At 41.6% G+C, this 27,647-nt stretch overlaps 1 protein-coding gene across 1 annotated transcript in view; it reads left to right on the top strand.

Annotated features, from left to right (window-relative positions):
- Positions 1-27,647, top strand: part of ctdp1 (CTD (carboxy-terminal domain, RNA polymerase II, polypeptide A) phosphatase, subunit 1) — a 106,977-nt gene that overhangs the window by 50,567 nt on the left and 28,763 nt on the right. The window contains exon 12 of the mRNA XM_080442065.1: positions 8,654-8,853. Coding sequence (XP_080298191.1) covers positions 8,654-8,853 — 200 coding nt within the window. The remainder of the gene's footprint in view (positions 1-8,653; positions 8,854-27,647) is intronic.

Genomic DNA, 27,647 nt, shown 5'->3' with positions numbered 1-27,647 from the left:
ATGCAGTGATGACTATTCTATAATACTTTTCCTACAGATCAAGTGTAAGCTGTTTTTTTTTAATGTACAGTATAGGAAGCCAGTCTTTTTTTTGCAGTTTCCCAACATTTCTGATGTGGTGTTGAATTTGTCGTCAAGCCAGATGTCATATCCTAAGTCATAAGTCATGTCCTACCCCAAACTGTGGATGTATCTGTTGACCGCTGGTTCCCAAATCTGTCTGTCAGAGACTGCCGGTACTGCTGGTTTGAAATAATTCCAGGAATTACTGGTAATTGTATTCAACTGGTATCCCAGTGCCCTGATCCACAGAGCTAGCATAGCAAAGACATCAGGTGAATGTAATGAACTACCTGGAAGCATAGAAACCCAGGTGTACCAAGGCTCTTTGAGAACCAAAGTTGGGAAACGCTGTCTAGAAAATCTCTAGGCAGTGCAGGTTACCAACAGCTTAGCTCTGATCAACGGATTAGATTTGCATCAAGAGTTTAGCTTTCGCCCTTAGCCCTGCTTGGACTCTAAAGCAGAAACATCTATGAGCATTTTCACTGCCTCCAATGAATCAAATTGATTAACTGCACCTCTGGTGTTCTCTTGCCCTCATCAATACACATCCACAGTTTTCATTTGAAGTGAGGCAGCTTAAAAATGTGTGGAAACAAAAGGAGGATGTCACTTAAAGCCTAAATACTCCATAGTACAATGATGTCGCTTGCCGAAAATAACTGCTTTTAAGTTATAATGTTGTTCCATTAGCTTGACATGTGTTTTAGAAAGATGCTGAAGGACGCCTTTAATTTTCCCTAGGGGAATAAAGTACCCACCTACCTATAAAACATGTTTGCTCTTATTTCAGCATTTTGAGCAGATGATGAATTGTTGGGCACTTTAAAAAAAAACTACTTATCTGCGTGCTCCAATTCAGATAAATCAATACACTAAATCACAGGGCAGACACAAATCGTGCAGCACATCGTAATCAGGTATACACACCAGAGCACCTTGACAGACATTTTTGCTGCCTCAATAAATGAAACCCCGGTTGTACTAACTCAACCTGATTTGAGGCTCCGAGGGGCTGTTATTTAGGGATAATTCAAGCCTCTGCCATTTTCACCCACAGCACTGTAATGATTAATTTATGCTCCGTTGTATGACGGTGTTGCGTGCGAAAAATGCAGATCTACAAGCTCACAACGTGTCGCATCTACGGCGCGTTGTGAGCTTTGAGCCATGGGTTTGGACTAAGCTTTAGAAAGCTGTGAAGCGTGCCCTCAGCTTGCCCTGTTATTACAGCCAGGTAATGAACCCTGTATCAAGATGGCCATGCTGTTGCTAGGGATTGTCAATATCCACTTTTCTGCCAAGACCCTCTCTCTCTGTCTGACACAGACAGTGAACTGTGGACAGTTTTCAGATGTGGTCCTCACTGTGTCCATCATAAGTACACAGCAAAATTCTTACCGTGACAGATTTGAAGTGCAGGCAACGGAGCAGACTGCTGTAATACACCCTGGAAATGTACTTAACCCAATAAGACCGGGAACGCATCTGTGTCATTTTATAGATTTCTTTCTGCAATAAAAAAAATAGCAGATCTACAAGCTCATAGTGCATAGAGCTTGTAGATTTTTTTTATTCGTGAAAATTTTAAATCTTATTGCTTCTGGGGATTCTTTAATGTCTTCTAAATCCTAACAGTTTTTTTTTTGTTTCTGTAATATCAGTCGTTCTCAAACCTTTTTCATGTCAAGGACCCCCACAATGATATGTATTCGGCCACGGCCCCCCCATCTCAAAATATTTTGTTCCAGGGACCCCCCAAAAGCAAAGATTTGAGTTAAAAATGTATATATATTCAAAGATTTGCACACATTTTCAAGACATATTTTACATGTAGCTTGTATATCTGCTATTTTTGAATAGCCAAAGAAATCTAAAAATGACACACAGATGCGTTCCCAGTCTTAAAGGGTTAATAAACAGGACATCCTGGTTAAGTGTTTCCAGGGAAGTGAATGTATACCCGTACGATACACATCGCTACTGTGCCTCTGCCTAAGTGGATAATGCAGATAGGAAATTAAGCCATTAAGACCTGAGATACGATTCTACAAATGTCTTCTAAATTCTAACACTTCTGTTGCTATAGTATCAGTGGTGCTCAAACTTTTTCATGTCAAGGACCCCCAAAATGTGTTTGGCCGCCGACCCCCATCTCAAAATATTTTGTTTCAAGGACCCCCAGAAGCAAATATTTGAGTTAATAATGTTCGCTTTAAAAGAATATATATATTCAAAGATGTGCACACATTTTCACAATTTTTCTAGATCTACAAGCTTGTAGCGCGAGTGCCGCGCTATGAGCTTGTATATCTGCTATTTTTTAATAGCCAAAGTGTAAAATACATCTTTTTAGCTCAGATCAAAAAATGATGATGATAAATGGGTTTTCTCAACTGATTGGATAGAATTGGTGTCTACCTGAAAATATATTTTATGTTGAAGTCGAAGAGCTGGAAAATTGAGGAGACCTGTTTGCCCTGTTACTGAACAAGCGCTCTACAGCAATTATGATTGTTATCAGAATATAGCTTTAACTTTTTACCTAAAAATGTTTTGTTTTAACCAAAAAATATCACTTACAGCACCTTAAGAAATAGGCATAGCTTGCATTTACCTGCCTAACACAACTTTCAGATTCCGTAAAGTTAATTTGTACATCTCCGCAGGTTTTGGATCAGTAATCTTCCTCTGGATATTGCAGTTTGTCATCTTGCTCTAGACTAATTTTGTACCAAGGAATGCCATTCTGCTTTTATTTGTGGAGCGAGTTATATTTGCTTGAAATATCACCTCAGTTGTTAATGTCTGATGTTACAGTTTGCAGCGTCGGTATAAACAACATTGGTGTAGTGCAGTGGTTCTTAAAGTGGCGTCCGGGGACCCCCAGGGGTCCTTGAGGGGGTCCCCAGACAAATGATTGATAGTTACTGTAGTTACCAATTGGACCCTTATGGGTCTGTAACCCAGAGAGTGTACAAATGGACACTCTCAGTTAGATTAACTCTCATGATACTACAGTGTAGATTGGGGTCCCAGAGATCAAAACTGGTATCAAATGGGGGTCCGTGGTCTAATGCATGTCAACCTGGGGGTCCTTGAAATTAAAATGGTTGAGAATCACTGCTACTGTATAGCCGTAAAAATCTTCTCTTATAGGGGTCTCTGGCATATCTTTTCAAATGGTGGTCCGCAGGCTAATGTTTGTCAATTTGCGGGTCCTTGACATGAAATGAAATGGTTTGACAAGCACTGGTGTAGTGAATGACCATAGACTAGGAAATCATACATACAATGTAAAATATTGAGAAAAAAATTATATATGAATAAATTAGCAATATAATATATACAGAATATACAAAGTTAGAAAAGTAATCAGTGGAAGAAATTGTAAAGAAAGCTAACTTATGTGTGAAAGAACGCATTTTAATTGCAAAATGTTATGTTGAGACGGAAATCCTGTTGGGGATAATATGAAATGATGAGATTCAGGGTTTGTTTTGGACAAACAAAGGCCTGTTCTGCAGCATGTCATTGTTTTATACTTAATTTCTGTTTGCCCTTTGGCTTCAGTCTAATTAGCATTTTATTTCAAGGTGTTGTATGTCATATTTTAGCTCTCTTCTCATAGTAATCATTGCTGTAGAGTGTTTGTTCAGTAACTGGTCTCTCTCCTGCTGTTTAGTACTGGGGTACCAATTTCATCCAATCAGGAGAGATAACTAGTACAGAATAAACAATTGAAATTGGAAGTGATGAAACAAAACGAGCAGACACAATTTGAATTGGAACTCTATAACATTGAAGCTGTTAAATTTGTTCTCTCTCCTGTTTGAAAGAAATTGGTTATAGCAATGATTACATATGGCACCGATGTTTGTCCTATCACTTTGCACTTGATCACTTTAGGGTTGGGCATGTAAAACATTTATGAAAACATATTTTTTTCTTCTAGTCATCCTTATTTTTTTGTGGTGTGCGAGTATTTCCACTTTTCAGTTCTTCATAGCAATGATTACCATCATTAAAGGTTTACACTTTTTAACAAAAAAATTGATGTATGTTTTGTAAAAATATGCTGTAATATTACTTACAGCACCTTTTAAGGAACTAGCACTGGTTGAACCTGTTTGGAGCTTGTGTCCCCTTTGCCTTAGGGAAAACTGCAAAACTGATCTAAGTCATCATTAGTGCACAGTTCTCTGGCTGTCTAAATAACCGACGACAGGCCCTTAATGAGGCTGTCTGGGTGCCAATAATGAGCCTAGCTTAGCCACCAAGAGAATTGTGTCTCTCTGAGTTTAGACCAGGTTTCTCTCTAAGAGTGACAAAGTAGCATGTGTTGCTAATGAGCTAATGGCTGGACGCTACCTTCCCGCTCTGCTGGGATTTACCTCATGTTGCCTCCACCCCCGTCCACATTGATCTGTTGTGTGTCCCCGGGTGACTGACTGTCAAATGGTTAACCTGATGTAATTGATCCAGTAACCTCCGGGGTGCTGTGAGTTATGGCTTCTTTCTGAGGACGATGCAAGGCACAAGAATGTCACAGAGCTGAACTTCCAACTAAACGCCAAGAGATGTCTAAGACAAGAGTCATGGTGCCATTTAAAAAAAATGATTTGACCTACGCTCATAACATAACGCATGCTGTTTGTTACGGCTTCTGAAGACTATACAAGGCACAAGAACGGCAATGGCACAGAGATGACCAAGCGGAGAAAAGTCCAAGGTATTGAGGGTTTTATATTCAATAGGTCACTCCAGTTTCGCCTAATGGGAGAGCGCCTTTTGGTGTGAACATAGAAGCATTACTTGATACACTCCGGGCAATACTCTGATTGGCTGGACTTACTGTAGATGTCTTTCCTGTCTGGAGGTCCCGCCCTCCTCGGTATAATACCACAGGAGACATCTACTTCCTCCTTTTCGTTTTCTTCTCGCTGAGAACTAGACACATTCCACTCAGTCACCGCCAGGATTATCGATCTTCACTAGGCCAGGATAGACTTCTGTGACCGCGAGGCGCATACAGTCCTAAACGGGGCCTCCAGGCTCCAGGCAGTACCCTGAAGAGGGCATCTGGGACACTGTTTACGTTTAGAGTTCTCTATTCAGGCCCTATGGTGTGCCGCCGGCCGAGCTTCGCCTCTGACCTTTGCTAGGTTTCTACGGGTGGGACTTAACTGCGCCTTAGGGGCGCATACGTTCCCACGCGTGGCTTCCAGGCACCGGGCGGTACCTGAGGCTGTGACCTCTGACTCCGGGATAACAATACGGGAGTTTATCAAATTCGCTCCCATAGGCGAAACTGGAGTGACCTATTGAATATAAAACTATAGGTTACTAGCATAACCTAGGGCTGTCACGATTACAAATTTAAGTTGACGATTAATTGTCCCTCAAATAATTGCGATTAACGGTTTAATTTTGTGTTTGGCGTTAAACATTGGAACATGTGAATAAAAACGTAATTTCTGTTTGCCTTTTAGGCTTCGTAATCAAAAATTGCATGCCTGGGGTAGATATGACAAATAACTGAAATATACAAAGACATTACTGACATATTATTTAATAATTTTCAAAATAGTAGAAATAGTTGATCTACAAGCTCTCTGACGTGTTGTGAGCTTGTAGATTTGCTATTTCTACTATTTTTGGAAAATGTATGAACATTTTTCAACATAGATACGATTATGACGATTATACAAAATAATTGCGATTATCTCAAATAATTGCGATTAGGCGAATATGTAATAATTGTGACAGGCCTAGCGTAACCCCGGTTTTATGATATAGGGAGCAAGAGTTTCGCCCACAACCCCCTTCTTGTTTGGCGAACGAGAAGAAAAACTGTTATCTTGAAAAGGAGGAAGTAGACGTCTCCTGTGGTATTATACCGAGGAGGGCGGGACCTCTAGACAGGAAAGACATCTAAGTCCAGCCAATCAGTATTGCCTGGAGTGTATCAAGTAATGCTTCTATGTTCACACCAGAAGGCGCTCTCCCATAGGCGAAACTCTCGCTCCCTATATCATAAAACCGGGGTTACGCTAGTAACCTGTAGTTATCGTGCGATTTAAAATCACTTTGCTGCTGAAAGGCATATGTCTGTGCTCTAATAAAGGCTCTTCATAGGTAGAGTAAGTGATTTTCTTTGGTTAAAATAAGTGTTAAATAGCTCTATAATTCTGATAGTACTCATTGCTATGGAGTGTTTGTTCAGTTGCAGGAGTCTCTCCAGCTCTTTATAAACAGAAAATGCATTTTCAGGTTGCGATACCAATTTAATCCAATCAGAATAGAGAACTCAGTCAGGGTTAGGGTAATCTTTCAAGAACAGATCCATCGCTGCTCTTGAATCTGTCGGTAGCCGTGTTGAGAACCTGTGCACATTGGCTACAAGTGGGCATGCCATCAGATCAGGAAGCAGGCCTCGCTTTACCCAATCAAATGTAGTGGCCGGGATTTACGTGTGTGCGGCTCGTTCCCCACTGGAAACAAACCGAACTTCATTTAACAATAGAGCCCTCGGAGCCGACAAAAAACACGGAAAGTTAGTAACATTTTAACCTGCTCTTACATCATAGAAACAAGTGGGCTTATAACCAAAACGATCCATGTTCTTTGGGAGAAATGGTGTTAGTGTTCCTTGGAGAAATATTGTTAGTGGGAATGAAAACATAGTCGCACCACCGGAAGTAGACGGCTGAAGGCAGACCAAACCCCCGGTTTCCCTGAGCACGGGTCCTCCGTACAGCTCCGCACAGAGCCAAATGAATAAGTAAAAAACAGCAGAGGGTGCTGTTTTTCCTTTTTATTTGACGATAGAATATACTTTTAACCAAAAACGTTTTACCCTACCTTTTAACTATTGTTACACCAGAACTGTGTCTTGGACTTTATAATACTTTGCCTGGATGTCTATAACTCTTGACTCCAAAGAGTGTTGAAGCTTTTTTCAATTAATAAAATATCAACATAACCAGTCTGCATAGTAAAGTATGTCAATACAGTATGGTGGTCTTCCATTGAGAAATGAAGGCCCTGGTGTCGGCTTGGACACCACTGGTGGAACTGCCTAAAGCTCATAAGCGCAATATCTCCCATGGCCAAGCAGGGATTCCATCTAGGAAGAGTGGTAGAAATTTGGTGTCCCACTTGGCAGACACAGGTTTAAATCTGGGTTAGGACATGAAACGTACGTATTGCAGCTTTTTTTTTTAAAGGTGTACTTCAACTAACAAATTGAAATGAAGGAAACACTCCAGTCCTTCCATCATGAAATTTTGCTTAATTCTTGGTTGCTCCTCTTGAAAAGACTGTATGATCTCAGTCTTCAGGTTGACGTACCGTAAAATTGATTATATAAAATGTATTTATAACCGTAACAAAATCAAATCTGGTACCATAGATCATTGCATCAATTAATGCAGCACACTCATGAATGACTGTAGTGTTAATGAAATACCAAAACTCTAATTTGCTGGCTGTATCATTTACTCATTTTCTTCGGCCGTTTATGCAAGCACGTAGTTTAAAGTGAAGGCCATTTCCCCAGATATAATTAGATGCATAATTAAAGCATAGTCTGCAATGCTTCAAGGGAATTAGCCGTACCCCCAATATGAGCAGATCTCCTTTAATGTATGAATCACTTTGCACATATTATTCCAATAGTGGCACATTCTCTCTATGTTTCAACATGATCACAAAGAAAAGTTCTGCCCCATTTGGAATATGCATACATAAAAGTGCAATTACCCTGACCTACCAACCTACCTATCTCAGGGCGGACACTCTAACCACAAGGCCACTGAGTTGGTCTAGCACATGTGTAAGGGCCTAACATATTGTATGATTTGCCCTTGTAGCTCGTACAGTATGCTTTAATTGCCATATTTGCCAGACAGACATGAGGATTTCATTTCTAAGTAACGTCAGGTGTTAAAAGTTAACTACAGCTGACAATCATTTTATGGCACTGCTCTGCGCCTGTGAGAGAGGAAATGAAGGTACCATACTGGGTAGGATGACAAAGCATGTCAGTCTGTCATCTTATTGTTATTTTGCCAGAAATGAGTGTGTCTCTGTGTGTGTTGTCAGTGCTACCCGCACTAGGGCAAATGCAAGTGAAAACTTGCGTTCAACCCTGATCACAATATGGGCACAAAACTTGCTAAAGAGCTACAGTATATCCACCAAAAGAAAGGATATCTGTCATCAAATCAACCATGACTTTCCTTTGCCAGAAATTAATGTTTCATAAAATTTGTGCCTGGAAGTCTCTCTCTCTCTCTCCGTCACTTACTCTCTGCCTCACTCTTATCTTTCTCTCTCTTCTGTGCCTGCTGTGCTGTCCAAATACTTTTTCCTGTTCACACTGTGTGAATGCGACTGAAATGCTCTGTCTTCCCAACTAGTCCTGTAGCAGATTTAGCTTGCCTGCCTACCGCCTATGGTGCAATACACACCCCACACATACGACCAATTTCCGGGCACAGTCGCTAATCGATGGCCCCATCCTCTAACAACAACTTGGTGTGTACAGGCCTTAACATAACTACATATATCTCTTCATGTGCTGTAGGTGGACGACATCCTAGGCGAGGAGAGCGACGGTGAAAGTCAGGGGCCATGGAAGTTGAAAGCAGGGGATGAAGAGGAGGATGAAGAACTGCAGCAGCAGGGTGCTGGGCCTAGCGCAGGAGGGGAACACCTTCCGCAGGCACAGAGCGAGGAGATCCAGACACCAGTGAGCGAGGAGAGGTTGACGGGTAGCGAACCGAGGTGAGTAAAGGCTGCTCGTCACATCTGTGCTGCTGTGAATGTGTCAGTGTGCTGCTGTTACCCTGCTACCACTAAAGCAGGGGTCTTCAACGTTTTCAGGCCAAGGACCCCCTAGCTGAGAGAGAGATGAAGCAGGGACCCCTACTCTATTGTGTTTCAGATGAAGGTTTTTTTTTTACTTAGTCTGCTCTTTTTTCCCTCTACACCTATAGCCTTTTTGCCAAAAATAGCCGATCTACAAGCTCTCAACGCCTCGCAGCGCGAGGCGTTGAGAGCTTGTATTTTCGGCTTGCTATTTTCGGCTAATGTTCCCCTCAGAAAAGGAATTCTAGGGTTCAAGTGGTTGATGTAAAAAAAATCACACCCAGTGTGAAGTGGGCGGTGTCTTGCTAGCTAATCACAATACTGAATGCTGTGGCCCACTACTGTGGTCATCACGGTGATGGAAGCTCACTTAAAAGAATAATGTGTTTTTTTTAATACCCTTTCCACCCACAATGTGTGATTAACTTTAAAAAAAACATAAATGTGTTTTTTTTAAGTGCATAGTCCTATTTATAGGGCTATGCACATGTGTCATGTTTCACTAGCCAATCACAGTCCTGAATAGACTGTGATTGGCCAATCACGGTGCAGGGTTAGGGGGGTACACTGGTGGCCAATCACAGCGCAGGATTGGGGGGTGCAAATATCCAAACCTCACTTATAGGGGCGGTTTCACCGCCCAAAAACGAAATCCTATCACACAAAGATTTGGTGGACCCCCTGTAGTAGCTCTGAGGACCCCATAGGGGCCCCGGACCCCCTGTTAAAGACCCCTGCTCTAAAGAGGTCGCTTTGGCCAGGACAAAAAAATTTAATGATGAAATGCTGGCACAGTCTGAAAAGAAGAAACTACCTGGCAGCTCCAGGTCCATCCAGGTCTGCGTCTGTATGGGGGTTGCTTTTTGAAAACTGAAAACCCGCTCCTGCCCGTGGTGTGTTAAACAGGCTTTCTCTCTCGCTCACCCTCTGTCTCTCTCGCTTGCTCTCTCTCTCCCAAAAATACACGCTGTTAAGTTACACCTATTTCCTGTTAATAATAACCTGTGTGAAATGTGGTCCGGAAGAGGAGAGGTATTGTTGCTGGGAAGTTGTCGAGATGTCTGAGAGCATTGAACAGTCAAAACAATTTGTATCAATACAGGTTTCAAATTTGCCACAGACACTTTTAAACGAGAGGGCGATCCTTAAGGCCGTCCCTGGCTATATCCACACGCTTCCTTCCCTTTGGGGTAGGATTTGTGTCGGCAGAGCCCTGCATGAGTCGGGAATGGCAGCCGGTCTGATGGTGTAAACGCTGTGTGGTCAAACTATGGTAGCTCTGCATCTCAAATTACCACTACCTGCAGGAGGAAAACGTTGAATCGCATTCGTGAGAATTTCTACCGGGGGATCTCTGAAATGTAGAAATGGAATGGCACCAATTTACTAACATTACTAATACCTTGCAGTCTACGCTGAAGCCTATCAGCCCAATTAGTTGCCATGGTAACGTGTCTGAACAGAAAGCACCCAGGCACGGAACACGTGAGTCATCCGCTTTCATCACACAGGGTTAGTTTTAGTTCTCTCACTTGCCAGGCTCTCTGTTTTTCAGCTTTCTGGTCCGCCCCAGCTCTGGCTCGAGCTCTAGGTAGTAGTTACATCCCGAAGGGTCATTGTAGAGAAAAAATCCTCATATAGGCTGACTCCAAGTTGGTCATTAAAAAGCTCTTTGCCCCTTTGTCACATTTTGCCCCTCAAGTTTTTTAATTCATATATATATTATAAGATATTAGATATACTTATACTTATATACTTAATTTGTTTTAAATATTTTTAATTAAGTAGGTAGTAGGGTTGCACAATCAATGAAAAAAGTAAGGCATTGGAAATCTTGATAGTTTTTTAATTGAAATTATGTAAATTCATTAACTTCATTAATTAACTAAATGCCAATTAATACAAACACCTTGCTGTATTTCATCAGCTGTTGAGCCTTATCCTCCTCACCATTACATAAATGGGTTAATAATAACCAGAATATTGCCCATCCCTTCTCCCGATCCATCAGGCTCGCAATGACATTATAAAATCACACTTTTCCCAAAGACATGACAACGATAAACAATGAGCAACTAGAAAAATGTGCTCTTCAGAACACAGGTCTCCTCCAGGTAGTTGAAGTCAATTCTAGCCAAGCAGGATGAAATATGAAAAATCTGACCGGTCCGTCTTGAAGACATGACTATAGAGATAATGTGTACCGATTTGCGTGATGTTTGGACAACATCTGTAGGAGTAATAGCAAAAAGATCGGCCTCCTGGTGGCGCTATAACAGGCCGATAGGCCAGAGGTTCTGCTCTGGCCTCCAGGGAGTGTGTGTACACAGTCTCACGCCGATCTGTCCAACGATTTCGGCGATTAGCTGCTCACAGGCGTACGGACTCACGCAAGCACACACACACACACACACACACACACACACACACACGGACACACACACGGACACACACACACGGACGCAAAAACATAGTCTCTGCCTGGTGGAGACAATAAAAACATTGCATTCTTATTACCTCATTCATTAGACCTACTGATCAACTTAAATGTAGTATTTTCACTTAACATTTTTCCAACTTGTTGAAAGCTTCCACAGAAAACACTGATTAAATCTGTAGACTTCATCATCACAAAAGGTTTTTTTCAGCTTCACATTCAAAGATGTTATAAAATACAATATTGTCCAAAACCGATATATTATTCTGATATCGGTTCAGTACAGATATTGCATTTTAAGGCTGATATTGCCGATACAGATTTGTCGACCAATTAATCGTGCATCCCTTGTTATGATCATTTCCTCTGAGTCAGCATTGGACGTGAAAGGTATATACTGTATGCAACCCTAACAGGTATGGTAGCAGAGATTGGTTCCTTGAAGAATTCCCATGAACTGGAACAGAGAGCCATGGATACCTGGTTAAGGTTGTGTAGTTTGAAGAGCTGTAGCCGTTGCAATCTATCAACCCTAACAAAGCATCACACCCACCAGTTTCAACTTCTCTGACAGAAGCCCTAATATTACACCACCCCCTCTTTTTTTCCTTTTTCTTGTTTTTTTCCCTCACAGACATGCATTTCTTCACAGCCCCAAATCTTTCCCTGTGCTGTATGCCCACGTTGAACCAGAGCAACTTGTGCTGCCTAATAACTTTACAGTTTTGAAAGCGTAGGAAGGTTTGAGAGAGTTTTGTTCCTCTGTCAGTGTGCCTGTCCTGAGGCTCTGCTGTCTGGTTTGGTACCGTGCCTGCACAGTCCCCAGCAGGCATGATGGATTTGTTCCTCTTGGCCACATCACTCTTTGGTCTGTCAGCCGTGCACTCTTGCCAAGTAAAGACACCTGCAGCTGTTGAAGGGTAGTGGTTACACACAATCAGAGCTGTGCAGCCTAATCGCTCTCTAAAGCTTTTTACAGCCCATGCTATCATATCGGCCCAGTGGTGCAAAGAACTTTTCCACATGACGGGAAAAGAGATTAAATTGTTACACAACACAGATCAGTCCTTTAAAACAAACTGTTGTCTCTCTTTGCACAAGCAAAACCATTTAAAAAAAAAACCTAGATGTTTATGGTAGAAGGCAAAAGTACCAACCACTTATAAAAAGCTCTTGTTTCAGCTAAAACTGGCTGCCTTAAACTGATGAAAGCCAGTGTTGGCCAGAAACTGTTTTAAAGTTCTACTGTTGAACTAGCCAAGAAAAAAAAATCATTTGTTTTTGCTCCTGCCAGAAAAGCTTAGTGTTTGTCCTTTGGTTTGGTATCCTTTTGATTAATTTCAAAAGAAAAAAAATATATATTTTTTTGCTCCTGCCAGAAAAGCTTAGTGTTTGTCCTTTGGTTTGGTATCCTTTTGGTTTGCGACTCCCTCTGGGTCACTGTTGAAACTGTAACTAATCAGAAAGTAGTTTAAAGTGCATCCAAAAGGAATTTTATTACATTTGTTATTGTATCCAGTAATGGCCCACATGCTTTGCTTTCCCGTATGCCGTATAAACTTAGATTATAGCTTATTCATCCATTAAAAGTTTGAGACGTTGTTTCAGAAATACATTAGCCTTCGAGATCGTGTTTTCCAATATGTTTTTGTCTCAAGAAAGATTATCCAAATGAGCAGATTAGTCATTTTGATATTCATAGATGTAACCCTCATGCTAATTAAATTCAACCACTGTTGAAATTAATCTCTGAAAATGTATTGGGTTAATCTTTTCAAATTATGTAGAAAATATTACCTGAAAATATCAAAATGTTTAAAAAGAGAGAAAGTCAAAAGGAATTTACAACTAGTGTGGGAGCAATATAAAATATATAACTGTATTTCAGTTAAAGGATTGCATGTGCTACCGCTGTAATGAGGAACATGAAAAATAGTGAAAGTAACAGATCTACAAACGCACAATGCGGCAGGTTGTAAGCTTTTAGATCAGCTATTTTCGGGGGACATATTGTAGTGCAAAAACAGGAGGAGGCGGTATAGAGCCCTGGAGGACTCCTGGGTCCTTTAAGTATAGGGTTGAAAAGTAATGATCAGAAAGAAACATTGGCATAGAAAGGTACATGATATGCAAGTTGTTTTTTGTTATTTTTATTGTTTGCTGTGTTAAATGTTTGACGTTACCTTTTCAAATCAAATATGACGTGCCGTTTAGGGTTGGGACTCGTTAGGATTTTAACGGTTCTGATTCCTTACCGATTCCCTCTTAATGATTCTGGTTCCTAAAGATTCCCGATTCCTAATATTATTTTTATTAAAAAAATTCTGACATCCAGAGATGCTGCTAGCCCTGCGTCCTGCGTCTCTGACGCACATTTTTAATAAAGGACGCATTAAACCAACCATCACAGCATCCATGGGACGCATACAACCAAAGCGAGCCGCTAGCCACGCAGCCGTGCTCCAAACCGAGCCACGCAGCCGTGCACCACACCGAGCCGCAAGCCGCGCCCAAAGCGAGCCGCAAGCCGCGCACCAAACCGAACCGCGAGCCGTGCACCAAACCGATCCGCGCAGCAAAGTGAGCCGCGAGCCGCGCACCAAAGCGACCCGCGAGCGCACACCAAACCGCGAGCAGCAAAGTGAGCCGCGAGCCGCGCACCAAACCGACCCGCGAGCCGAAACACCGACGCGCGACACGTCGTTTTCAGATCGACACAAGCATAAATCATTTGAAGGGAATCCCACTTTTTAAGAAGAAAACACCAGAGCAATAAATACTGCCGCAAACATCTACTTTTCTTAAACAAATATCTCTGCTCCGTTTACATTCTCAAGTGTTGTTGTTCTTTAGTTCCTATCTATCTCTGCTCCTATGAAGTGTACATTATCTTTTTCATATTATTATTATGAACTTTATATTGTAGTTTGTACCCTGTATTCTGAGTTTGTGACTACAACAAGTGGCAAAATAGAATGTACATTAGGACAGTGGTTCTCAACCTGTGGGTCAGGACCCCCAGGGGGCTCCCCACATGATTTGGTCTCCAGATGACAGTGAAGTCACAATTTAAGGACTTTTAAGATATTTTTAATACCTCAAGAAAGAAAAGAAAAAAGACTATTACTGCATCCAAACTAATCAACAAACTATACTATAAATACGGTCAAAATTGTGAAATAATATAAGAAAGAGGCGATCTACAAGCAAGGCGTTGTGAGCTTGTAGATAAAAAAAAAAAAAACGACCTTGTAGATCTGCTATTTTGACTATGTATCTGTGGAACTGAGTTAAACTAAATTAAATGCCTCAACTCCTAATTCCAAGCGCTTCTCAGGGTGGGGGGTCCCCAGTTCAAATATGATTATTTTGGGGGGTCGCTGCCTGAAAAGATTGAGATCCACTGCATTAGGATATAATGTACACAGTCACACACACATAGAAGATATGGAGATTGGAGATCAAAGAAAACGATAGAAGGGGGGGGGGGGGGAGACGTGTAATTGGGGACCCATAAAATGTTTCTGGGACCCATTTGAATGACCACCTGTGGGTCCCGGGACCCATTACATTGAAAACCTAGCAACATCACTGGACATCCATTATACTTATAATATTGAAGTACATAATAAACACAAATTCAATCATACAAATGCAGCGTATCCACCCCACACACACTTGTAGGTGGCGTGACGTCACCACAGTCGCTTGCATGCACACAGCTGAGCCAAATGAAGACAGATGAGAAACCGCTTTCGGGAACCTTTAATGCAAATACAATAGATCCGGTTCTTAAATCTCGGAACCGGGTTGGAAAAAGAACCAGTTCCGGGTCCCAACCCCAGTGCTGTTATATGCAACCCATAGCTTCAGTCTACACCTGTTTTGGACTACAGAAATCTTAAGATGTGGTATTGTGTTGTTTTTGTTTTTATATACTGTATACATGCATCTTGTGTATTATGTCGAATGTGTATACATATGATCTAAATTCATTCAACTTTAAAGGTTAAAATACTTATTTTCTATCAATTACACACCCCATGAAGCCTTGAATTCATGGAGATCTTATTGTTTTTGTCGCATTCCTAAGCCAATAATGTGATGACCGGCAAAGAGTAGGAGACTCTCTTGGTAGGAGGCTCAAAAATCATAAGCATGTTCTGCTGAATTGTCGAGCTCTCCCCAGATACCCCTCTCCTTCTTTCACCACACGCTGAATGGACTTGAATTGATTAATTTCTTTCACTTTGACTTGGTCAGTTTCCATGGGAACCATCAGTGCAGACTAATAGTAAAGCCGTCCATTAAGTTTCCTCCTAAATAAACTGCTTTCTTAAATGGATCATTTCTAAACTCAATTCAATCAAAATCTGCCTTGGCGTGATTTTAATATGCATTTTTATATAGTGCCTTCATCCAAAGTGATTTGCATTGTTCACACACATTCACACACCCAACGGTAGACGCACCAACCTGCTCATCATGAGGGACAGTTAGGGGTTCAGTGTCTTGCTCAAAGACACTTTGTCACGATGACAGGAGTAGCCGGGGTTTGAAGCAACATGCCACTTCCCAGACTTCCGCTCTACCTTCTTAGCCACGAATTGTTAGTCACTCATTCAGTCAGTCCTTAAAGGCCTGACTCTAATGTGATGCCACCAGTAAGCTTTGTGGCTTAGAGGCGTAGAACTGCAAACCGAACCTCGCAATGTGTTGGTGGTCATTAGCTCTTGGTCTCCCGTAATTGATGCTGATCAAATCATGATGATCAGCATTCGGCACTTAAAGCTCCTCATAGGAACATAGACTATCTGTATTAAGGAGGGATGAGGTTGGCGCTTAGACCCGATTGCTCCTCCAAACGCACTTTTCTCCCATCATCTCATCACGGCCGCATCGTGACCGCAGCAGTATCGTCATCTAGGCCATTAACGCGGTGTACTTGTCTGATTGAAGTGGTTTGAGTTCCATCTCAGATTCTCAGAAGTGTTCTGTGTGGGAGCTGGATGCTCTTGGAAGCTATGCTAATAGGTTTGTTTTTCTGGTTGTTGTTCTCATATACTAAAGGAAAGGCAGTGGAGGAGCAAGGACGATGGTTTTCAACCACGGCACATCAAAGGACAAGTCAAAATCTGTGCTAAATAGCCTCTAACACTCCTACTCTATAAACATTTGTATTTACTAAACGTTGACAAACAACTATAGCTTTTATGAACAAAGTAATTCAAGAATTGATTTGAAACTTTGCAAAATGACATCAAGCAGAACCTCTGGTTTGCTTTGACAGAAAGGTTCAAATAAATAAATATATATATTTTTTTTAAGGGTATAGAATTTCCATCTGTATTGGGAAAAGAGTGTGAAGTACTGATATAGTAAATTAAATAATAATAATTAAAATTTTTAGTTTTTTGACTATCTATTGCTTTTAGCTACTATGTAGCCCAATAAATGTATTCTGATAATAACATATTTCTAAAGATAATCCCAATCATACATATAATGAAAATGCATGATTGAGATTATTTATTGTCTTTCTCTAAAAGTTACACATCTCATGTGAGCCCAAAAAAACTTTCAGAAAAAGAAATAGACTGCATCACCAAATCTTTATGCATCTTGATGTGCTGTTTTTACGCTGAATGCTAAAATCACCTCACTGAGACAATTTGTCCGGGTGTTTTTCTCTTTCTTTCTTATCTTTTTTTCCTCCCTTAACTCATATAGTGCCAATGACGTCTTTTGACGGCCGTTTTCAGTGTGCCATTAGTGCCAATGACGTCTTTTGACGTCTCCTAAATTTTTTTTCTTTTTTCAAAAAAAAAAATTTTTTTTTTTCTTTTGAATCTCAAAGGAACTAGGAGAAAACGATTTTCAAAAAGTTAATTCTCCATCCACTTCAATGTTAAAATGTAAACGGAGAAAAAAAATTCTCCGTTTGACCCAAAATGCCTTTGGCATATGGATCAACTAGCTTGAAATAAGCCTGGCAGTGAATGAGTTAAGTAGCATAATTGTATTCTTTAAGTGGTTTAAAATGTCACTTTAACCGGGTTCAGCACTAGGGAGATACGCAAAGTTAAGCTATTTACTTGTCGTGTTGACATTTATGCCGTGATTAAGTTTATGTATCCCTTCCATTAGCTCACTTCAGTGCATTCGGCTCCAGCGCCTCCCATTCTTCTTCAGGCAAAGAGCCGAGAGTAATTCTTCATCACAAGGATGATGTTGGGTGCAACATGCAGCCCAGCAGGAAGGATCTATGAGACCGCAGCACGGCTTGCTGATTAAAGAGCCAAGCTTAAAGACAAACAGAGCCATTGACATGTGTCCATGTGCAGCTTAGTGACTGGTGCGTACAATTCATGTCTCTGTGCCATGGGCTTTTATTAATAAGATTAACAAGATACTGTAGTCTACATATGCCTCCTGTGTTTCACACCAGTATGCTTTACAATCCCCATTCTAATTCAATGGGGCTTTGGTAGAATTCAGTCCTCATCCTTTTTTCGAAGTAATATATAAACAGAATGGGCCTTTTTCTCTTTATTGAAACAGCAGGTCAGAGAGATGAGGAGCAGGAGAAATATAACCTGCTGTACCAACTCTGCTGCTGCGGAGGACTGTGCCACTTCTGTTTTCTCAGAATCAAATTATTGCTAAAGTGAAGGCTGTGAAATAAATGTACAGTGGAACAAACTAGACCAGATAGCAGACTTGTTTCAGTTCATAAGCGGGTCATATGGAGCGCCGAAGTCTCCGGCTCTCATTCTGTTCGGGATAAAACTTGCCTGTACAACATTACAGCCTTTTGAAATGTGTGTGACAACGCTAGTATACAGAATATCAACATCTCCCAAACGGTACATTCCCTGCTTCAAATTCTATTACGTTTATTTACAAGAGAAGTTGCAATGGCTGCAATTTCAGCTTCAGGTTAAAAAGTAACAAAACAAAAAAATCTATACTTGGATGTTCTGTGGAGCTATGTATTTGTGGTTTCGGCATGGTGCGGAGCCTGTGTATAGAACTGAGCAACTAACTTTTAGCAGTTTTGAACTTTAAAGAGAGACAGAAGTATTGATGTTTCTGGACCTCGGTTTGCCCCAGCTGGTGGCTGGATCAGTGTGCCCCTATACTGGCATGTCTGGTTCTTGCTGTGCTGTTGTGCTCCTCACCTTTGTCACTCTGCTCTCCTCTTAGGAACTGGCAGACTGTCGAGGACGAGTAGAGCCTACCCTAGTCGTCGTCCCCCCCCCCCCCCCCCATATTAAAAGAAGTGCACCTTGAAGGCCCCTTTCTGTGTCTAATTACTGGTACTGCTGCTGCTGTAGAACCATTGTACTTTGAAAACATGCGATAAGCTGTATGTAATGAATGGATATATAAGGAATGTATAGGCAATAAGGTCCGGTCATAGTAGTTTTCTTCTTTTTTGAGCAGTACACACAGACAGGGATTAGCCATGGCTGGTTCATACTGTATGTAAACAGGCCCTGTATTACAGTATGTGCTGATCCTTTGACTAGCCTTGCTGGCATCTTCTTTTTTTCCCCTTTCTCGGTTCTATTCTTTTCTTCTATTCACTTTGTTCATACGTGTATTTTTCACCCTGCATATAGAGTATGCGGTATGTACACATGTGTACTACTTGCATATAGAAGAGCCATGATTAAAGGTTTCCTTTTGATCCAGACCATTTATTTGTACTGTGCAGATAGATAGGCAACCTTTCATATGTCAGTCAAGGAAGAGATTATTTTCTGTGGAGGTCCTGCCTGTTAGTGCTTTTACACTTAGTGTGTGCGCGCGTGTGTGGATTTCAACATTAGCTTCATTATTCTCGCTTGTCAGATCGGGGTGAGATTTATTTATTTATTTTTGCATACCGTACTCTCTTATCGGCGCGGCATTGCGTTGCCACACCAAACATCCTTCCCAGCATGTCTCCTATTTCCCGGCTCTCATCATAGATTTCACACTTGATTGCCACACGTTGCCATCAAGCTCCGCACACAGTCGTCAGACAGAGAGGCAGTTCTGCATCACAGCAGCACACAATGGCACATATTAAAATAATAAAATGTCACTTTGCGCTATGTCTCCCAAGAGATTTTACACAACTAACAGCAGGGAGGCTGCAGTCACAGATGTCTCAATCCGTAGGTCTTGTTTTAGGAAATGTTCTTTTAACATTTTTACTAGCCTGCAGTATGGAATGATTTCCAAGAATGTACGAAATAATACAAAATGGCATGCAAATGAGAGCTACTGTGGCATTCATGCCATTGGTAGTAATAGAAGCTTAGCTCTATTTATGTTAAGCACATGCACATATTTTTCATAATGTCTCATAATTTATTTTGTCTTACAAATGTCAATCAGTCAATCAATCAAAGCTGTACAGAGCTCCAATGTGGATCCCGGACTTCATGTAACCAACCTGTCATTCTATGATATATCTATGACGTTTGACTCCAAATTTGGGCAAGATTTAAGCCTGATCAATTACCCCATGACTTTCATTATGAAATTAAAGTGAAATAGTTAATTACGTCTAAAACATCTGAGAATAATAATAGTGGAGGTAGTTCTGTGACCTACTGGCAGTGTGCACAAGAAATTTGGCGCTGATTGGTCCAGTGGTTTTCGAGATTAGTTCCTGATACACAGACAGAAACTTCTTAGGAGCCACGGCGTGATAATAAATGTGTTTGTGAAGTGCTTGCAAGCGATTGTACACAGATTTTATAGCGTGGCTCTGGAAGAGACTAGCCATCTATAAGAGTGTTATGTCTATTTGTCCAGTACTAATCTCGCAAACCGCTGGGTAGATCACCGCCAAACAGTGAATACATACTGCCAGTAGGCAATAGAATTACGTACACTGTTATTATTTTCAGTTTAGTTTTAGATTTTTTTTTTCATTTATAATGCAAGTGAAAACTTGCCCTAATTTGGAGTCATACCTCCTAGAGATGTCAGACATAGATGACTGATGTCACAGGCTGGGCACATGAAGTCCGAGATCCACATTGGATCCATGCTGTTCTTATGTGGATCCCAAGATCCACATCATTTCAGGGGGTCCCCAAATTATTTATAGTTGCGAACCAAATGTACCCCTACAGGTCTGTACAAAGGGTAATGTACAAATTAAACCCCATTTGGTTCCCTTACACTCTGAGTGCCGAATTAATACTGAGGATTTATCAGTGTGAATTGGGGCCCCAGAGACAAAAAATAGCATGAAATGGGGGTCTGTGTCATATCAAAGTGGGGGTCCTTGAAGTTAAAAAACGTTGAGAACCAGTGGTCCAGAGACACATGATGTGTTCTGCGTGTATCGTTCATCCAGTATTTGTCCGTATCTGTTCTGGGTTCTATGATGTTGCCGCTTGCATGTTTTCCTCTGTAATACAATACATGATTTAATCTAATTGACCACATCAACTCCTCTCCACTTTTGCTTCCAGTGTTGTAATGTTGTGGCTTATTGCATATACACTGCACAGGCCCTGCCTCCTTGAATTGTGTGTACTCATTAGTCAGGGGAGGGATACTGCCGCCGGGCACCAGCAAGGCATGAAGTCATATCCTCCTCAGTGTGTGAACGCACCGACATGTTGGTTTGATATCGGAGATGGTGAGAGATGATGTGGTCCGAGACACGATTACAAATGAAGGAATCACGCGCGGCCAAGCCCACCCGACCAACCCAGTAACCCTGCTATATTATCTATATTCTCTTCTACTGTGGCTTGTACTATCAATGCCCACCCCTCCCTCTCTCTCTCTCTCTCTTTCTCTCTCTCTCTCTCTCTCTCTCTCCCTCTCTCTTCTGTCTGTCTGTCTCTCTCTGAATCACGCTGGGGAGCCCACCCGACCAACCCAGTAACTATGCTCATTCTTATCTATATACTCTCTTCTACTGTCTCTTGTTCTGTCAACTCCCACTCTCTTTCTCGCTGTCTTCTCTCTCTCTCTCACACACACACACACACACACACACACACACACACACACACACACAGACACACAGACACACAGACACAGACACAGACACACACACACTCATGCTTCTTTCTTCCTCCCTGACACAAGCCAACCCTTCTACTATCACCTGTGCTGTAAAATTCTGAGTGTTAATTTAACTCTGAGAGTGTACATAGTGTGTATCTGGTCGACATCTCAGTGTTGATTTTGACTGCAGTAAAGGAAAGTGAAGCTTTTCTTTTTTTCTTTTTGTTAAGAGCTAAAGATGAATTATAGGTCTTATCACTCACTAGAGTTCCCCTCTGATTTCTTCTTGGGCCCCTGTCTTATTTCTCCCTGATGTGACATTATCTGCAGTGTTGAATGGAATGGTTGGAGTTTGACTTATCTTCTTGATAAGCTTCTGAGGCAGTAGATGAAGCAGGCAGGAGACACACCAATCTAGAGATAAAACATTTACGACAGTATACTTTTGAGTTATATTGTCATTCCTAGAAATAATAAGGTTTAAGGCTTCGAGGTGATGGATAGGTCATATTAAGGGCCACAGATAATGACGGAATTCCCAACTTTTCCAACGGAATTCATGCCTTCCTCACCAGAATCATTCACCTAGTTTTGATTAGATTGTAAAATTGGCTCGGTCTGGGGCCTAGGGTAAGAGAGAGTATTGAAGTTTGATAGAACAGTGGTTCTCAAAGTGGGGTCTGGGGACCCCCAGGGGTCCTTGAGGGGGAAGCGTATCTATGTTCCCGGGGTTCTATGTTCCCCGCTTACCACCCTAACCCTATCCCCTTTGGTAAGCGGGGAACATAGAACCCGGGGAACATAGGGATGACCCCCCTGCAGGGGGTTCCAGGGGGTCCTCAGCTAAATGAGTGGTATCTCTGAGAGTATACAAATTTGTACACTCTTAGATTTATGGGAGTCCGTGGTCTAATAATGCATAGTAAACTGGGGGTCCTTGGAATGAAAAAAGTTTGAGAATCACTGTGGTGGAGCTTTGGGCTATTATGTGTCCATAATAGAGTACAGAAGTCCTGACGTCACTCGTTCATCGCCAGGTTCGTAAAGTAATTTCGCTATGGAGAATAACATTGGGTCATCATAGAATCGTCTCTTGTGGTCCAAAAATAAACAAACTGTCTTGGCGATATTGTCAGGGAGGAGGTTCTGTATCGTTTATGATAGTCAGTCACTTATATTTGATACAGTCTGTTTCTGGTGAAAATGTAAGTAATTCGGCGGAAGTAACATTATCGTTTTCTCACCGTCAGTTTATGCTTCATATCCATAAGAGTAAAACCGCCGGGGTCATTTGTTTATTTTTGGAACACAGTTCTTATTTGACGCGATATTAAATACGTCTATGGGGATTCAGAATGGGGGATGGAAAACCGCGAACCAGGTAGACAAACCTAGGATGTGTAAATTACGACTTCGGTACTCTATAGATATGTCAGAATATTGTGAATCATCTGTATCAGTTGCTCCTGTGTTGTTTCCTCTCTCCATTAACATGCCTACATCACACTTATAGCACTTAAATTACAATGTGAACAAAGCGGATTCTGCCAGTAAGAAATTATTTTGTCAAAACAATTGCAACAAAGAAATTACAGATTTACTAAGCAAAACAAACATCATAAAGCAATTGGCTTATGGTACAAGTACATTTTGAACAACTTCTTGGAGATCTACAAGCTCACAATGCATCTTGACTTTATAGATCAGCTATAAGCACTCGGCAAAGATATTTAGTGTAGAGGGGAAAAGGAGGGAGTTACTAGTGGAGACCCCTGGGGGACTCCAGTCAACTACGTATATAGGGTTTAAGTGGGAAGAAGATGGTGAATGCCTGTTTTGCGATCATTATGATCATGATTTCCCCAGTGGGAGGGACGATGTTCAGCCCCCACGTTGTTAGTTTACACTATGAGATGCACAGTCGCTGATTATTCAATCACAGTGAAGAATTTCCACAGCCCACAACTGCTACGCTTGAATAACACGGAACTGTGCTCATTCTCCCCTGTGTGGAAGTGATGTTTTTGATGGTTATTGTTTTTTGCATTCATGAATATTTGTCATTGGGATGTGCTTCACGTAAATGGTGCAGAACCACTTCTCTCAGGACGTTGACGGCAGTAGATGAATGAAAGCTGTAGAGCATTTTGGGAAGTGCTTTCACCCAAGACAGGCCATTCTCATTTGTATAACTTCATGGAACACCCAGCACAGCGTTTGGAGGGTATTATTGCCACTGACAGCTCTAACTGAATGAGCATTAGTTTTGAGAAATGCCCGTCGTATACCGGATTTATGGTGATTATTAAAAATCGAGTTGAATCAGCAGTATGCGTTTTTTGTTGGTTTTCGATCAGTATTTGCCGCATTCTCATAAATGTTCGCGCTCTATTGGTTTGTACTGAAGCCGTGATGTGCATGTGGGTACATGTGTGGCGTTGCTTTATTTAAGAGCAACATATCGATTTTGGTCATCATGGGAGTTCTCATAGCCTGCAGCAGTCTCTATGCTAGCAGACTGTTTATTTATGTTCTTTTGCTGAATACATACACACATAAACCTCAGGAGACACAGTATGAATTATTCCCCGCCTTTTAATGGGCAGTTCTCTACTATACAATTCTCTCTCTCCCTCCGCGTTTAAGATGTCTGCAAAAACCACCTTGAGTGTGGTGGTCCTGACTCCTGTTCAGTCTGCTTGTGTAGATTGCAGGGCTTACGCCTGTGTCATAATGGCTGCCTGCTCTTTGAATTGTCGTCTCCAAGCAGAGTAGGGCGGCAGAGAGATCTGCCATTATGGTCCCTGTCGTGCTCCTCCTAAAAGCTGAATCCTCCATCAGGACAATGACAGTAGGTGATAATTGGTTCTTGGTCCTTACAGCCAACACACTCTACCTGCATGATGGCTGTCTCCAGCTGCACTTTAGGTAAGACGCCAGTAAGCGTAGCTCTGACAAACTATCTCTCCCGGCCAGTGGCCTCCTTCACTTTCTCTTTTTATCGCCTCTTACTTTTATCTACCTGTAAATTCCAGAAAACTCTTGGAATTTAAAACTTGTGTGTGTGTGCGCCTTCTGAGGTCTTTCGCCTCAAGCGAGGTCCAAAATGCTGGACCCCACAAGAATTAGTGCTTCCTTAGGGCTAGTTAGAGTTGAGGTTAGGGTTCAATATGGCAAATAAACCATAACCTATACCTAGCAACTTTAAGTGTTATATTTAATTTTTTTCAACATTAATGGCAGTGAATGACGTTTTAAAAATGTAGACGGAGATGTACTAATTAAAATATACACTGTGTACACTTACAGTATGTTCACAAAGAATTTGAAGCCAGGCAATCTCTGCTTTAACACATCCACCGCCAAGGGCTAATCTCATAATGTACTCACCAGTGCCAAGGTTTTATTGTTGTTTTTTGTTTTTTTCAGGTCGCCATAGGCCCCGTTAAAATCCTTTAGATTGCCCGATCCACTGTTTGTAAACAACGGGCACATGTCCTGGTGTCTACTCGTCGAGACCGCGTGTCAAACGGAGCCGCCATGTTTGAGTTCTGATCGTTTATGTTAACATGGGAAATGCGAGGATGAAAAACTACATGTCCTGTACAGGTTTTACAGGGCTTTTTGTGTACGACTTATAATGGAGGCAGACGGGAAACAAAAAACGTGATCGCACTTCCGGTCGATTTCGGGTGGTGTTACACTGAAAATGGTCCCCCTGGAAAATTGAAAAAAAAAAAGAATCGAAAAAAAGGAAAAAGCACCACAGCCCGTAGGCTACGGGATCGGCGCTTAACCGTTGGATTTAACGGCCCGTAGAACTACGGGCCCGGCGGTCAATGTGTTAACCTAGAGGCTGCTGTTATTACTTTTGTACAAATCATTTAGCCTTTCTGAGGTTGAAAGTACTAAATAGAGACATAATTTAAGCTTGTTGGCCGTGTGCAAAGCTTTGGGTTTGTCATGCCACAACGGTGGCTGTCAGGTTTGAATATCCAGGGATGTAAATCAACTGAAGAAGAACATGTTTGTTCTAACAGCTTGTGCTCGGGGGCTTTGGTTGCTTGATAAAAGCTGAAAGCTGATGAGTAGTAGATTCCTTCTGTCACTTTCATTTGCTCCTCACGGCTTTCCTGTCCTTTTGAGGCCTGCAGATGAAACAGAGTCCATCCCTGGTAACATTAGCCATCAAAAATGTGCTAGTAGAACTGTGCCTTTTTGATGAAAACAATACTATGTTTATTTTGTAAAAAGAAAATGACAGAGCAAATGTGTTTGTTTCTGTTAAAGGCCCCCCCCCCTTTTTTACCTGAATCATCCTCCTCCTATTGTGAGGAAGACGCGAACATTTGATTGAAATTCCCAATGCATTTCTGTATCAGGGGAGTGTGTGGGTGTGAGTAGTATTTATTAGATACTGTAGGCTTTATTTAGCCTGGTAAACCCCTCCCGGAAATCTCATTTGTATTTGATTTCAGCAGTGAGTCTGGCCTACAGGCCTGTCTGGACGTTTCTCCACAGTTCATAACATGAACTGTCCTATCAGCGTCCTCGCTCAATGTTCTGTGATTGACAGCGAAGTTTGGCCAATCAGGTAGCGAGTTCGAGTGAAACCGAATGGAACCGAGTGCAGCCAAGCCCCCAGAGTTGCTGAGAAACATTGAAGCAGCCACCCCAGTGGCCAAAGCTGGAACTGCAGGCGGGGAGACATACATGCACGAGCAAAACATACTGAGATATATTTATATATAAATATAAATATGTAAACATATTATACATAAATACATATGCATTTACATATAAATATGCATCTCGAGTGTATTTAATAAATATCTCGCGTTCATACCTTGACACACGGGCTGCCGTAGGACGCAAAAAGGACACTAGTGCGCATGCTCATAACTCTATGATGTCCCCAAAAACGTCTCAATAATTCTACTTCCGGCAGGCTTCCGGGTGCTTCAAAACGCCAGTGAGCACTTTCATTGAAATGATAGCTGGGGGCGGGGCAATCCGCCCTCTAGTTACATTATACCTCTATGAGTGCAGCCGACAAAAATGGAACCGGCGGCCATTGTTTCTGTGTGCTGTTTTTGGTTTCCTTTTTAAAACTTTAAAACGGTCTCAAACTTCTTTTTTGAGGCGCGGAATTTTCCCATACAGGCCTGTAGACCAGACTCCTTCCTGAAATCAAATGCAAATGAGATTTCCGGAGGGAGGGGGGTTTACCAGGCTAGGCTTTATTCAGACTGCAGGCAAATCCCATTTGTTAATCAAATAAGATCTAGGACTGATTGTCCACATTATTATTTGCTAGTGATCATTATTTGCAAGGGATTTATGTATTCACACATCGTCGACCAATCTACATTGGTTGCTGTAGTAACAACACAATGATATTGGAGTGAGTAATGCTTAACTTATACTCGCTAATGTGTAATGCTTAACTTCTACACGCAAATGTGTAATACTTAACTTATACACGCATTGTGAACTTGTAGATCAGCCTTCAGTGTCCACAGTGAGACACATCTTTAGAAATCAGATTTGAATCGCATTTCATACCACTTATCCACTGTGAACATAGCCTGTGAATATAGAGTCTGATACACTGCAGACTGGTGCATCAGAAAATGGGGAGGTAGAGATGGGGATCAGTAGGAGGTACTGTATCTGCTGAGGTGTACAGCCTTCCAGCCATTTCTGCAACCATCCATCCCAGTCTGCTCACTGCTTACTCCCTGTGTGTGTCCAGCAGGGTGGTTGTAAGACCTCCTCCAGCTCCTCCTGGCATCCATCACGCCGTAGCTCCAAGCCGACACAGGTTCCCAGAGTGAGAGCCCAGTCACAGGATTAGAACTCCCATGGTCCTAAGCCCGGCTAAAGCCCTACAGAGACTGAGAACAGAAGATACTTTACAATGCCAAGAGTTGAATGGTGTTACTATCAACTTGCACAAGTTACAGGTTAACCACTTAAACCCTATACAGTATTTAGTTAACTTAGTTGGTCCCCCAGAACTCGATGCTTGGTCCCCTCCTTTCTTCTATTTAAATCTCCTTGCGGAAAATAGCCGATCTACAAGCTCACAACGCGTCGCTTGGCCATGTGTAATGTTAAGCTTTTTTTGTTGTTGCTATTGTACATTTTTGGAAATGTTTGCCTATAATGACATGCGCAAAAAGTGTTTACCAATGCAATCGTTAAAGTATTCTTAACAAATTCAGTAGATTTTTCACCTTATCTC

Source organism: Gymnoscopelus braueri, assembly GCF_963280865.1.
Source record: "Gymnoscopelus braueri genome assembly, chromosome: 11".
NCBI lineage: Eukaryota > Metazoa > Chordata > Actinopteri > Myctophiformes > Myctophidae > Gymnoscopelus > Gymnoscopelus braueri.
Note: the sequence above shows the minus strand (reverse complement) of the source record. Positions and strands in the feature narration are given on the sequence as shown.